This window comes from Mustela nigripes, chromosome 3 (genome assembly GCF_022355385.1).
Source record: "Mustela nigripes isolate SB6536 chromosome 3, MUSNIG.SB6536, whole genome shotgun sequence".
NCBI lineage: Eukaryota > Metazoa > Chordata > Mammalia > Carnivora > Mustelidae > Mustela > Mustela nigripes.
The window spans coordinates 28,058,361-28,072,486 of NC_081559.1; the positions used below are offsets into that span (position 1 = coordinate 28,058,361).

Sequence of the window (14,126 nt, forward strand, 5' to 3'; positions counted from 1 at the left end):
TTATTTATTAGAGAGCGAGAAAGAGACAGTGAGAGAGGAAACAAAGCAGGGGGAGTGAGAGAGGGTGAAGTGGGCTTCCCACCAAGCAGGGAGCTCCATGCAGGGCTCAATCCCAGAACCCTGGGATCATGACCTGAGCCTAAAACAGACACTTAACAACTAAGCCACCCAGGTACCCCAGACAAGAATAACTTAAAAGAGAGGGAAGACCAGATGCAGGAAAGAGAGAGTAAAATTTCAAGAGTAAAGGTCTTTAGATGGTACAGTGGGTGAAATTCTGAATATGAACAGAGGGACTGGCCTTATATAAGAGCCAGGATAGTTACTCCAAAACAAAAGTAAAGGCAGAGTTTTCATCTGACTACATCTCTCTTCTTTGAAAAGTACACAGCTTAGCTATAAAGCTAGAGTGTGTGTGGAAAGAGAAATGGAGATTTGAGGAAGACATAACAGAGAATGAGAAAAGAAATTTACTAAAGAAGTATGACAGAACTGACTAGTCACATTTAGTGCCCACTTAAGAGTGCAGTCATGAATAAGAGGGAAGTCTATTCAGCATGAAATTGTGATTTTCTCCAGTAATCTTCAGCTGCTTGGGAGTAGGTATGGCATACAAAACTAGTTGAGCTGGGAGCTAGGCTGTGTCAGGTGACTGTGACAAGGAAGGAGAGGAGAGTACCAAGATCAGCCCACAGGATGGGAAAGTGACAACAAGAGGTGATCAACAACAAAAAAGAAATTTTTTTTTTTTTAAAAGTAGGCTTCACACCCAGCATGGAGCCCAACATGGGGCCTGAACTCACAAGCCTGAGATCAACAAGATCAAGAGTCATACACAAGCCTGAGCCAAGATCAAGAGTCATACACTTAACTGACTGAGCCACCCAGGCAGCCCCCGACTGGAAATTTTAATGAGATCAAATTATCACTGAAAACAGAACATAACACTCAGTAAGCTGGAAGGAGAGAAGGATATATGAAATCAAGATTTCTTTTTTTTTCCTTTTCTTTTCTTTTCTTTTTTTTTTAATATTTATTTACTTGATAGGGAGAGATCACAAGCAGGCAGAGAGGCAGGCAGAGAGAGAGGGAAGAAGCAGGCTCCCCGCTGAGCAGAGAGCCTGATGCAGGGCTCGATCGCAGGACCCTGGATCATGACCCGAGCCGAAGGCAGAGGCTTTAACCCACTGAGCCACCCAGGCGCCCCTGAAATCAAGATTTCAAAGGCAGTACAATTACTAATGAAGACAAAGTCAAGGGGATCAGTTCTCAAACTACCATGCATCAGAATCATTTGGAACCAAAACACCAAACGCTGACTCTTATATCCAGAGTTTCTTATTCAGTAATTCTGGGGTGGGGCCACAGATGCATTTCCAGCAAGTTCCCACATGATACTGATGATCTAGGGATATACTATGAGAACGACTAATTTAGGATAGGACTTCTGTCAGTGATCAAGATGGGGTAGGAAAAAAGATTTAGAATTAAGATCAGGAATTAAGAAACCAGGCTGTTGAAAGGACCATTTATGAAGATGCTGAATGCCCTAAGAATGTTGATAAGAGAGAACGAAAGGTAAAAGACAGCTATAGAAAGAGAAAATAGGAGGCAAAGTTTGAGGTCTTATACTTCAAGGAGCTGGGATTTTTGCAGGATAAAAGTAGACCAAAGGGTTGGAGATGGCATAGGGCAACAAGGAGAAAACCTATCCCACTTCTAGGCTCTGAATTATCAGGGTATGGGGGAAAAAACAACTTATACTTAAAGAACAGTAGGGCAATCCATAATGGGAGTCTTTCAAAGAAAAACTGGCCTTGACTAAATACTAAGGGGACCTAACAACTAAATGCAGTGGGTAATTTTGGGTGTACACACACACACGAATGAGACAATTGGGGAAATGCATATGGACTTCGTACTAGAATTATATATGGAAACACTGTTAGTATTGTTAGGGGCAGTAGCTACTATATAGAAAAATTTCCATGTATTTGGAGATTCAGGTTGAAGTGTTTTAGGGTGAAATATGATACTTGCAATTTCAAACAGTTGCTTTAAAAAAGAAAAGTGCAGGGCGCCTGGGTGGCTCAGTGGGTTAAGCCGCTGCCTTCGGCTCGGTCATGATCTCAGAGTCCTGGGATCGAGTCCCGCATCGGGCTCTCTGCTCAGCGGAGAGCCTGCTTCTCTCTCTCTCTCTCTGCCTGCCTCTCCATCTACTTGTGATTTCTCTCTGTCAAATAAAAAAAAAAAATCTTAAAAAAAAAAAAAAAAAAAAAGAAAAGAAAAGTGCATGTGTCCATGTGTGTAGTCTGCAAAGATGGCTTCCAATGAACTACAAAGTATTATTGTCGGTATTTGTACTCTTGTGTAGTCACCCAAGAGTGAATCTGGGTAGATTTTCACTGTGAGTGGTTTAAGAACAAAATGTGGTGGAACTGATTCCCTGCTAAATCTCAGCCTAAACGTTACATTAAGGAGGCCAGGCAGCTTCATCCCCTTTTGTGCTCTGGAAGCCCTGAGCTATCATGTAAGAAGCTGGCCACCTTGCTGGAAAGATCATGTGGAGAGGGACGGGCCCTGAGATTACATGGAGATGAAAAGATGAAGAGAAGAGGGGGGAGGGAAAGAAAGAATGGGGAGGGTATCCAGCCACCCTAATGGCCCTGTCTAGCCAAAATCACCAAGGTGCCTGGCTGAGCCATCTTGGATGTTACAATCTAGTCACAACCAGACAATCCAGAGTTACAAGAGATATTAAAATGTCTTAAGATACTAATTTTGGCTAACTGCCGTACAACTACATACATAGACACACGGTGAGGGGAGAAAGCAAATATGAAAAATGTTTATTAATCAATCTACTTAATTTCTCTGTGGATTTGAACACTTTCAAAATAAAAGACTTACAGTGGATTTTGATATTTGATCATTCCTTGGTTTTACTGTTAATTTTTAAAAGTATGATAGTGGGATTGACGCTGTGTTTTCTAAAAAAGAGTTCTTTTAGAGACACCTGGGTGGCTCAATTGGTAAAGCATCTGCCTTCAGCTCTGGTCATGATCCCAGAGTCCAGGGATCAAGTCCTGCATCAGGCTCCCTCCTCAGCCCGCTTCTCCCTCTGCCTGCTGCTCCCCCTGCTTGTGGCCCCCACCTCTCTGACAAAAAAAAAAAAAAAGAATAAAATCTTAAAAAAAAAGTTCTTTTAAAGATATTAAAATCTTTACTGATGAAATTATCTAATATCTGGGATTTACTTCTAAATAATCTAGGGGATGGGGTGAAGAAGGAAGATGGGATATATATGAAAGAAGATTGTCTTGTTTATGATAATTATTGTTAAAGTGTTTTAGGGTAAAATATGGTATCTGCAATTTCAAACACTTGCTTTAAAAATAACATTATTGTTGATAACAGATGTAAGGGAGAAGATTCATTACACTCATCTCTCTACTTTTGTCCTTGCTCCATATTTCCTGTAAGTTAAAAAAAGAAATGTTGCAGCAGAAGCAATGTCTTTGGGTTTCAGTTACAGTAAGGTGAATGGAACAGTGATATTAAAGAAACAAGTAACAAAAGAAGGCGTGCATCCAATTGGGGAAGACAGTCACTGGAGAACAGGATTTTATTTAAAAAGGCTATAAAGTACTTACTAATAAGTTGTTCTCCCCAAAGCTGCTATATGGTTACAAGCTACTGTGGTTATTAATGATATTGATAACTCAGTGTTCTCCCCCACTGGCACAGAGAATCTAGAACTAACTATATGTAAAACTAACTTCCTTTGTTAATTTTAGGGAGATGTAGGACTGGGCAAAGATGTGAAAGGAAGAGCTGAAAGCAGGAATTACTGGCAAAAGGCAAAAGCACTAATGTTAACCAATGATATCTAAGGGCAGTGACTGTTAAGTTTAATAAGAGAAAGGGATGTCCTAAGGATACTTCCATCAAAAAGGGAGGAAAAAAAGGAATATCTATATCCAAAACCATCTGCTTTTTGCATCCAATTAGACTGAGGATATACTAATTCTTACCTTTACTTGCACATAAAGTAATTCACAATTGATGAGGCCTAACCCCAAGAATACAGAAAATAGGGCGCCCGGGTGGCTCAGTGGGTTAAAGCCTCTGCCTTCGGCTCAGGTCATGATCCCAGGGTCCTGGGATCAAGCCCCACGTCGGGCTCTCTGCTCCAAGGAAAGCCTGCTTCCTCCTCTCTCTTCCTGCCTCCCCGCCTACTTGTGATCTCTCTCTCTCTCTGTCAAATAAATAAATAAAATCTTAAAAAAAAAAGAATACAGAAAATAATTGTGATTTACTACTATTCTCTTCACCTCCCAAATTCTAGGCTTGACATACTCACACATAGCTACATAGACAGATAAACATACATATTAGGGATATCTGGAGAAGAATACTAGAATTGGTTATAGGAAGAGGTAGTAAAAGTTTTCTACCTAAAAAATCTTTAAATACCCACAGTGTACAAGGCAAGGAGGCTCTGTTTTTCCCATTGACAGATTGAAAAATAACAAAATATGAATAATTACCACAAAATAAATTTTTATCTGTATAGCACTTTACACTATATATGTATATAGGTGACCTAACATTCTACTCACAATCTTCTGAAGTACTTGGTGTACCCCGTATAGAGATAAGAAAATGGAGTACCAAAGAGGTTAAATCGCCTGTTTAGAAAATTCTATGGGCCGCTTGGGTGGCTCAGCTGGTTAGGCATCCAACTCTTGATTTCACCTTAGGTCGTGATCTCAGGGTTGTGAGATCAAGCCCAGCATCAGGGCCATGCTCAGTTTAGTCTGTCTGTCCCTCTCTGCCCCCTCTGCTCCTCCCCTTGCTCTCTCTCTAAAATGAATAAATAAAACCTTTAAAATAAATTCAGAAGTAGTCAGTGGTACTGCCAAGATGAGGGGCTTTAAACCTAACCTCTTAGTTCAGGGGTCTTTCTACCATTATTATAAAGGGATGAATCCAAAGGAGAATGGAGAACTTGAATTATTTTATACACTAAAACCTGGTACAAATTCAGATATAGAAAAATGAGGAAATAATTACAGATTTCTGAGAATAGTGGGAAAAAAAAAAGTACCAAAAAATGACACATTTACTTAACTGCACAAAGGAATCCTAACTTTTCTTTTGATGTACACTTAAAGGGATACAGCATACTTTACCAACAGCCTCTGGAAACTACTCACAATATATACTTCTCATTTTTTAAAATGATTTTTTTTAGTATATGTGCTGCCGAAGCGAGCACTTAAAATGATTTTTTTAAAAAAGCATGAAAATATGATTAGTTCTATTACCTGGGTCCATATTACCTCCCATTATTTACAAGCCACTTGTCCTTATAAGGCTTCAGAACACAGTTGTGCCTTACCCGACGTTTATTTTCATTAAACCTACCGGGCTCTGTGACTGGTTTGGGCTTCTCAGTCTCCACAGGGTCTTGATTTTCAGGCATTTCTTGAATATCATCTTCTGCAAATCCGGTATCTGGGCTGCTGGTTGGTTTATCATCATCTTCATGACTCAGAGTTGGTGAAGCTTCTCTCTTACTCATCTCTAAAACAGCTGCTAGAAGCTCTTCTTCGCTCATTCCGTCAAATCCGGAGTTTTCCAATTCAGACTTATCAGGATCTACCCTACATGATCTTGAATCCTGAAAAAGAGAGTCACTTTTAGAGGAAACCTGATGGCCTGAGAGTATAGCAATCTTAGAGTTTAAAGTGAGTTTATTTATTTCTAAAATGTTTCCTCTCTTTGATGTTTTGAGTTGACAATAGCCAATATATGAACTCACTGGCAAGCCTAATTTTCTTCTAATAAATATATAGGGACACATGTTTATTGATCACAGTAAGTGTTAAGTAAAGGATTTGGGAAATACATAAAAAATAAAATAAATTCACTCAAAATCCATTACTCAGAGATAATTATAGTAAGTATTTTTGGTGTATTTTCTTCCAGATATACGTGGGTCGCAATACGGACACTATCACCACACCTAGTATTTTTCTGTTTCTAAAAATTATTTTGTATTTTTAAATTTTTTACTTAAATTCGATTTAGTTAACATACAGTGTATTATTAGTTTCGGGGGTAGAATTCAGTGATTCATCAGTTGCATATAGCACCCAGTGTTCATAACATCAAGGGCTCTCCTTAATGTCCAATTACCCCATCCCCCCATTCACCTTCTCCAGTAACCCTGTTTGTTTCCTATCATTAAGAGTCTCTAGCAGTTTGCTCCCTGTTTTTATTATTTTATTTTCCTTGCCTTTCCTTATGTCCATCTGTTTTGTTTCTTAAATTTCACCATACGAGAGAAATCATATGGTATGTCTTTCTCTGAGTGACTTATTTCACTTATCAAGATACTCTCTCTTTCTATCCACATTGTTATGAATGGCAAGATTTCACTCTTTTGATGGCTGAGTAATATTCCATTGTATGTATATACCACATTTTCTTTACCCATTCATCCATTGATGGGCATCTGGGCACTTTCCATAATTTGGCTATTGTGGACACTGCTGCTATAAACACTGGGGTGCATGTGCCCCTTCAAATCACTATGTTTGAATACTTTGGATAAATAGTAGTGTAATTGTTGGGTCACAAGGTAGTTCTATTTTTAACTTTTTTGAGGAACCTCCATAATGTTTTCCAGAATGGTCGCACCAGTCTGCATTCCCACCAACAGTGTAAAGGGGTTCCCCTTTCACCACATCTTCACCAACATCTACTGTTTCCTGAGTTGTTAACTTTAGCCATTCTGACTGTACACCTAATATTTTTTCCCTAATATTTCTATTTAAATGTTGAATCACCATGTTTTTCTTTTTTCCAAATAAATGAGAAAAATAAAAACATCAATATTATATAAATATTCAGAAGTTATTTTCTGACGACCTCTCTCTCGTTTCTGGGAGAACTTCTGACTTTCTACCATTTCTCACTCAAGGTGAACAGCCAAAAACTATCTTCAGCTTTGAAATAAGATGGGAAACAAGCCAATAAAAATTAACTAATAAATTGTTATCTTAACAAAAGGGAGATTTATAATCAGTCACATGAAATGATGCAAACTCCTAGGGAAGCTTGTATCTTCAAAGTATTAACTATCATTATGTGTCAAGATAGAGAATGATAAAGTTATGCCTTCTCACATTCATTATTTAAACCTCTACATTACCTGCTTGACTGCTGATGTAAAATGTTTACTACAGTCCCCCATATATTAACAATTAGTATTAAATAAAGCAAATGATTACTTCAGGACCCATACGTTAAAGTAGCTCTGAAGATTAACAGGAGAAAGCAATTTACCTGTCACTGCTAAAGTCTCAAATCATAGAAACAACCCAAGTGTCCATCAATGGATAAATAAAAATGTGGTATACATATACAATAGGATACTATTCTGCCACAAAAAAACAAAACCTTGCCATTTGCAACAAAATGGATGGACCTTGAAGGTATTAAGCTAAGTGAAATGAGTCAGATAGAAAAAGACAAATACCATATAATCTTGCTCACATGTGGAGTCTAACAAAACAAAACACAAAACCCCACCAAGCTCACAGATGTAGAGAACAGACTGCTGGTAGTTAGGGGTGGAAGCCTGTGTGTGTGTGTGTGTGTGTGAGAGAGAGAGAGAGAGAGAGATAGAGACCGACACAGACAGACAGACAGAAATGGGAAAAGCAGGCCAACCTCCAGTTATAAAATAAATAAGTCACAAGGATGAGGATGTAATGTACAGAATTAGACTACTGTTAATATTTTATTGCAGATTTGAAAGTTGCTTAAGAGAACAGATCTTAGAAGTCCTTCCTACAAGAATTTTTTTTTGCTAACTATGTATGGTAATGGGTATTAACTAGACTTACTGAAGTAATCTTCTTGCAAGACATAAAAATACTGAATCAATATACTGTACACCTGAAACTAAAATGTCAATTATACCTTAATAAAAAAAGTCCCAATGCATTTTTATTTTTTTTTAAAGATTTTATTTATTTTTTTAACAGAAACATAGCAAGAGAGGGAACACAGCAGGGGGAGTGGGAGAGGGAGAAGCAGGCTCCCTGCTGAGCAGAGAGCCCGATGCGGGGCTGGATCCCAGGACTCTGGGATCATGACCTGAGACAAAGTCAGATGCTTTATGACTAAGCCACCCAGACACCCTGTCCCAGTCCATTTTTTAAACAGACTGGTTTTGTAGTTACAGAAAGTATACTCTTTAAAAGTAGTGTTTCAACAGACCCATCCAGTTTATGAATTTATGATCTATGCTATTTTATTAAGTTTGCTTAAAAAAAAGTTTGCCAATGTTCATTATAAAGGCATTTTTTTGGACAGTAAGAGATATACAAATATTTGTCAAGTATTTTGATGAGAAATTACTTACTTTTTCCAGGTCTTCCGGCTGCTGTTCGCAGCCTGACATTTCACAGATTCTCTGGCTAAGGGCCACAGAGCGTTTCAGCTCATCCTCACTGTCTGAATCAAGGCATAAAGCCAAGGAGCTCTTGGATTTGAAGGGGAAATTCCTGTAATTTAAGAAAAAAACCCTCTATGAGTCTGATAAATTAACATTTGTCCTTGTTATTCCCTTGATGTGTGAATACCAAAATAAAAAACTTTTCCATTATGGAAAATGACTTACAGAGAAAAAAAGATACAGCAATAGTGGTGTATTTAAGCATTACCTTTGCCCCACTCCAAAACAGCCATGCTTTGAAAATTTGACAATTGTTACGCTATAATAAAATCCATCTGTAAACCAATCACTTTGTGCCTTTTTTCTTTTAATGATCAACCCCAAAGTTTTTGTTTTTATAAAGCAAGTTCTCTACTGAATGCATGCAGACATAGCAATGAATAAATGTTTTTGACAACACTGTGCATGAGGGCTAATTTTTGATCTTTTAAATTATAATCCATGTATTTTAAAATTAACAGTAACATTCCACTTATCCAATTATATGTAGGTCAGACTTCTGGCAACCTCTACTTTCCAGAACACAGGGATTCAAAAGTAAGAAAAAAGGCTTCTGAGGAAAGCAGTAGTTTCAAAGCCAATGTACTTTTTACTCTTTAGACAGGGACCCTTTCCTTCCTAGGAAATGGTGTATAAAATAACATAGCAAGTTCATCAAGAAATGAGAGCTAGGAAATGAGAGAGAATAACCACAAAAAGGGCAATAAAGAACTATGAAGTCATTTAATATAAACTGTTTTGTAAGAATTAAAAGCCTCAGAGGGCATTATCATAATAAAACACAGGGCAGTAAGTGACACTCATAATGCTGATTCTAAGTCATTAAAATATATTTAAATTATCTTCAGTGTTTTATTTAGGAATAGAAGGAATTCTGTAAGGTTACAGAGTATATAACCATCTAAAATGGCTAAGCATCTTAGAGATTAATGCTTAAAAAAGCAATATTAAGCTATGTAAAAATTTGTATGTGGAATACCAGATATCATTCTTCAGTGATACCAGATAAGTAAGGTGTTACTGCAATTGTCTTCTAAGTGAGCTGAAAATAAACTAAAAGAAAAAGTGGTAAAGGTCAAAGAGCACGAACTTCTTTGATGGAGGTTAACATAAATTCATATACTATACTAAAAAAAAAAAAAACTAAAATGGAAATTGGAAAAATGCAATTAATCTAAATGTAAAAACTGTAAATAAACATATAGAATGATGGCACCAAGAAATAAGAGGCCACAATGGAAACCAGGAGGATTGCATAGCAATGTAGATCAAAGAAAAGAGGCAAGTGGTCAGTGATAAACCCAAACATAGTCTGTGGCTGAGAGCACCCAGGTTATCACTGCACTCCAGCCTGTACACTTAAATAGCCTCCATTATGTGTTCAAAAGGGTTTTCAGTATAACTTAGAAATAGCCAATTAGCCATCTTAATTCCTCATTTCTGATTTCATGCTCACCAAGCAAAGCTGAATGTATTAATTTGTTTACCCATGTAAACACTTTGCTGAAGGACGGTGACACCTGGCTACAAATATACCAGGGTCAAATGTGACAAAGGACATTGCAGAAGAACCAACGGTATTCTTGTTCGTAACTCAGCCTCTTTTAAGTTTGATCGGCATGACAGGTCTTCTAGGGCCTAATTATCTTTTATTGACCAACTTTCAAATTCTCATATCAGTAGACCCTGGAGAACAGATGACCATGCCAAATATAATGATGCCCAATGAAACCCTCTCCTTCTTGAAACTATAGTGATTTGGTACATAAAGAGTGCATTCCATTAATAATTACTATATTCACAGAAGGCAGCTTGCCTGTAGTAAGGAAAAATATTCATCCTGTAAATGCATCACTTGCTCACTTTCTAAGCAGCCAAGTGGTATTGCTCATTTGTATCTTGAGAACGGGCAAGAGTATTCATATCGGTACCATTTCAGATTTCTAGTCATGTTAGTCATCTGGTTTTAATTGCACTGAAAAATAATTAACAGGAGGAAAAGAAAATAGCAGTTCCCAAATATCATTTTATGATTATATAAGCCCCCCAAAGCCCTTAAACAACAGAAGTGTCTCTTTTCTAAAAGTACTTTGGGACATCAAATTTTCAGAAAAACAAATTTTAAAGATAAATGACAACCAAGTCATTTAGAACTGTTTAATCAGGAACTGTGGTTCTAGTTAAATCATAGAGGAGATGTATTTTTTCTTTCTTTTTTTTTTCTTAAGTATCTGCTTCCCTTCTTGGACAAATTTTTTCATCTTAAGTAGAAAATATAGAACATCTATAGAATAGCTACATTTCACTGTGTGTTTGTTTTCTTGTTCCCTTTCAGAATTGCTCCAGTTCAGTGTCTAAGATAGGAAGTCCCAGACTGGCTAGCAACAGGTGAAAAGATATTTTGGGAACCCCACCATGTGTAGCTTTAAGGAACAGTGCTTTATACCAACAGTGGTTATTTATCCCTTCAGGCCTTAAAATCCCTTGTCATCAGCCAATATCTATAGTTGCAGGTTGAAAATATAACGGATTAACAGATGATTTAAGAAGTTTAAAAACAAAATTTTGAGAAGATCATCTGAATGTGCTTCATTCTGTTAAAGATTTGTTATATGCTAGGTTATACTTCAAAGCAGATTCAGGAAAATTACGAAGTATAGTAATAGAGAGCAGTTATCATGCAAAGAAAAACAAAGAAAAGGGGAGGGGATAATCTTGGAAATTAGGGTAAGCCAAATCCTTAAAAATACAAATTTTGGGTACACAAGAAATATAACTCACTTTGAAGGTGTAGAAGGGCTGGTGATGCAGGAATTCACCATTTGAGAGGCTTTCAATGGTCTAGAACTATCAGAAAATTAGAAAATATATAATGTATATAATTACATTATTAAAAATATATTTAACTTATAAACTGAATTATTCTATACTATAGCTCCTTATATATCCTTTTGAAAAGCAAGTAATTATAATACTTCTACTAGCTATAGAGGCCAAAAGAGAAAACAAAACACCATCTGTAGGCTCTTCCTGATCCAATGATCTAAAAAAACAGCATTGGAAATGAAGTCAAAGGTAATGCATATGAAAGAACAACTTGGGAAAAATTATCTTGCCTCAGTTCTTTACTTTTAAGCAATAAAATAATAATAGCTCTCATTTATTGAGGACTTACTGGTTCTCAGACACTGGAGTAAGAGCTCATGTGTACTACCTCACTTAATGTTCCACATCATCCCATTATTTCCCCATACACAGGTCAAAGAACTTGTCCAAAGTATTCAAGCAGTTCCACTGTGGAATCATAGAGCCTGGTTTCAGGCCTGTGATCATAAATCACCCACACTGATGGCCACAAAGAGTAACAGTTCTACCAGCAGAGGGCAGTTTGCATTAAGCAAAAACATTTATTCTGATGAAAGCCCGTAAAAGAAAACCCAGAAACACTTAAGACTCTGGGAAAATATCTTTATTAGTAAGAGTCCTTCAGTGTAAACTTACACAATGTAGCATATATTTCAATTATGAATCCAAGGGAAATACATTTTATAAAACTGAATCAATTATCGTTAGCAAATACTCATTCACCTTCTGAAAGGTCTATTTATTCTACGTTAGCCAAGAGATCTGGCTCTTCCAGTTACTAACTGCATCGTGACCTTAAGAAAATCACTTACTCTCCTTGGATCTTCTCTGTAAAGCTAAAAATTTAGACAAAATCTCTAAGATCCTTTTCACTTCTAAAGTTGGAGAACTTTGTGATTCTTCCAAATTAGAGTTCAAGTATAAAAGAGCTACAATACATGGCTTCAAAGTAATGTAAGTAGAGTAATGCAAGAAAGAGCCATGTTCAGAGAAGTCCTAAGGTCTTCCCAGCACACATGATGATGCAAAATCAAAAGTAAAGGTTACTTCTTTTATCACAGAAAAATTTCTAGGAACCACAGAAGTTCTTCATTCACATTGGTGATAATACATTTATGAAAATACAATCAATCTGGGGGGGCACTAAATCAAATTTAGTACACCATTTCTCAAACTTGCATATCCCAAAGAGTCAGCAAAGGCATTTAAAAAAATACTTATTTTCAAGCCCTATCTCAGATCTACTAAAACAGAACTATTAGGAAAGAACACAAGAATTAGTATTTTTAGTGTTCAGTGACTCTTATGAACAAGCAAATTTGATTTATATTCCCCAAATGTACCAAACTTGTCTTCTAGTGATCTAAAAGATTAAGAGCACTCTCTAAAAAGGTTAACTTATGAAGAAAGGCAATTAATGTACTCAGAAAAACGTTAAGCATTTTATTTAATTACTTCCATCAGGCAGTAATTTGACCCAAAATCCCAAAATAAAGCAAAATTAAAATCTCCTTCTTGGTCCGATTTTACCTGAGAGTCATGTTATCTAGTCCAGCCATTGTTTTGATCAGATACTAAAGCCCTTCTACTTCAAAAGGAATGGTAAAGAAATTCTCTCTCAAGGACTTACATTGCCATATGTGCACTCCAACCAAGGGTGAAGGGTGGTTTTGTATTTTCAGTGCAATGAGAGGATAGGGTCAGGTATCTTGGGATGATGACTTGCTGCCCAATCTTGTTGTTAAGTGAGAGAGTGACATTGAAGCTGTATCGTTTCAAATGCAGAATGAGGATCCTGAAAAACAGGAGATGATACAACTAGTTCACACATAACAAAGCTAGCTGTCTTACCAGTAACTAACCATGTTAGACAGCTTTTGACTTAAAGAATACTTTTGGCTAAAGATCTTTCAAAGAACGTTTACTGAATAGCTGCCATGTGTTAGGCATTGTGCTAGGTACTAAGAATATAAATAAAAATAAAACATGGGCATTGGGTGGATAAATGAGGTCTGGGTAAAATATTTATAATGCTCACTGAAATAAAAAACAACCACCAAATAGAACACATTGTATTTTAAAATGTTGGTATTGGGGGGCACCTGGGTGACAAAGTCGGTTGAGTATCGGACTCTCAGCTTTGGCTCAGGTCATGAGACTGAGCTCTGAAGGTGGCTCCACACTCAGCATGGAGTCTGTGTGGTCTCTCTCTCCCTCTGAGCCCCTCCCCCTGATTCCCTCTCTAAAATAAATATATAAATCCTAAAAAAAAAATCTTTTTAAATTACTAAAATGTTGGTATTGGGTTAAATCCTTAAATTATTTACTTTAATGTTACATAGTTTACAAAAAAATAGGCATTATATAACAACTAATGGTAATTTAAAGTGTTAAACAGCCCTTATGTTTGACAGTGAACATTAAATATTTCACGATGATTTTTGACAAGAACTGTTTTTTTTTAAAGTAGGCTCCATGCCCAGCATGGAGCCCAACACAGGGCTTGAACTCATGACCCCATAATTAAGACTTGAGCTGAGATCAAGAGTCAAACACCCAGGCACTCCTGACAAGAACTGCTCTTATTTCAATGTGTAGCACTTTCTCTGGAAAAAAGCTAAGAAAGAAATAGGGAAGTTTTCTCAACTTACAAAAAGTTCTACAAAATTTACATGCCAAATCTGGGTTGCGGGTCTGAAAAGGCTTTTAGCTCTGTAGAAATACTTCT

General features: G+C 36.9%; 1 protein-coding gene across 4 annotated transcripts in view; it reads right to left on the minus strand.

The window, feature by feature from the left end:
• Nucleotides 1–14,126, minus strand: part of USP37 (ubiquitin specific peptidase 37) — an 86,977-nt gene that overhangs the window by 19,308 nt on the left and 53,543 nt on the right. For 3 of the 4 annotated variants that reach the window (XM_059393470.1, XM_059393469.1, XM_059393468.1), the window contains 4 exons: nucleotides 13,029–13,193; nucleotides 11,315–11,380; nucleotides 8,441–8,582; nucleotides 5,431–5,686 (listed from right to left, as the gene is read on the minus strand). In XM_059393470.1, coding sequence (XP_059249453.1) covers nucleotides 5,431–5,686; nucleotides 8,441–8,582; nucleotides 11,315–11,380; nucleotides 13,029–13,193 — 629 coding nt within the window. The remainder of the gene's footprint in view (nucleotides 1–5,430; nucleotides 5,687–8,440; nucleotides 8,583–11,314; nucleotides 11,381–13,028; nucleotides 13,194–14,126) is intronic. The other variant, XM_059393471.1, reaches the window with a different exon arrangement.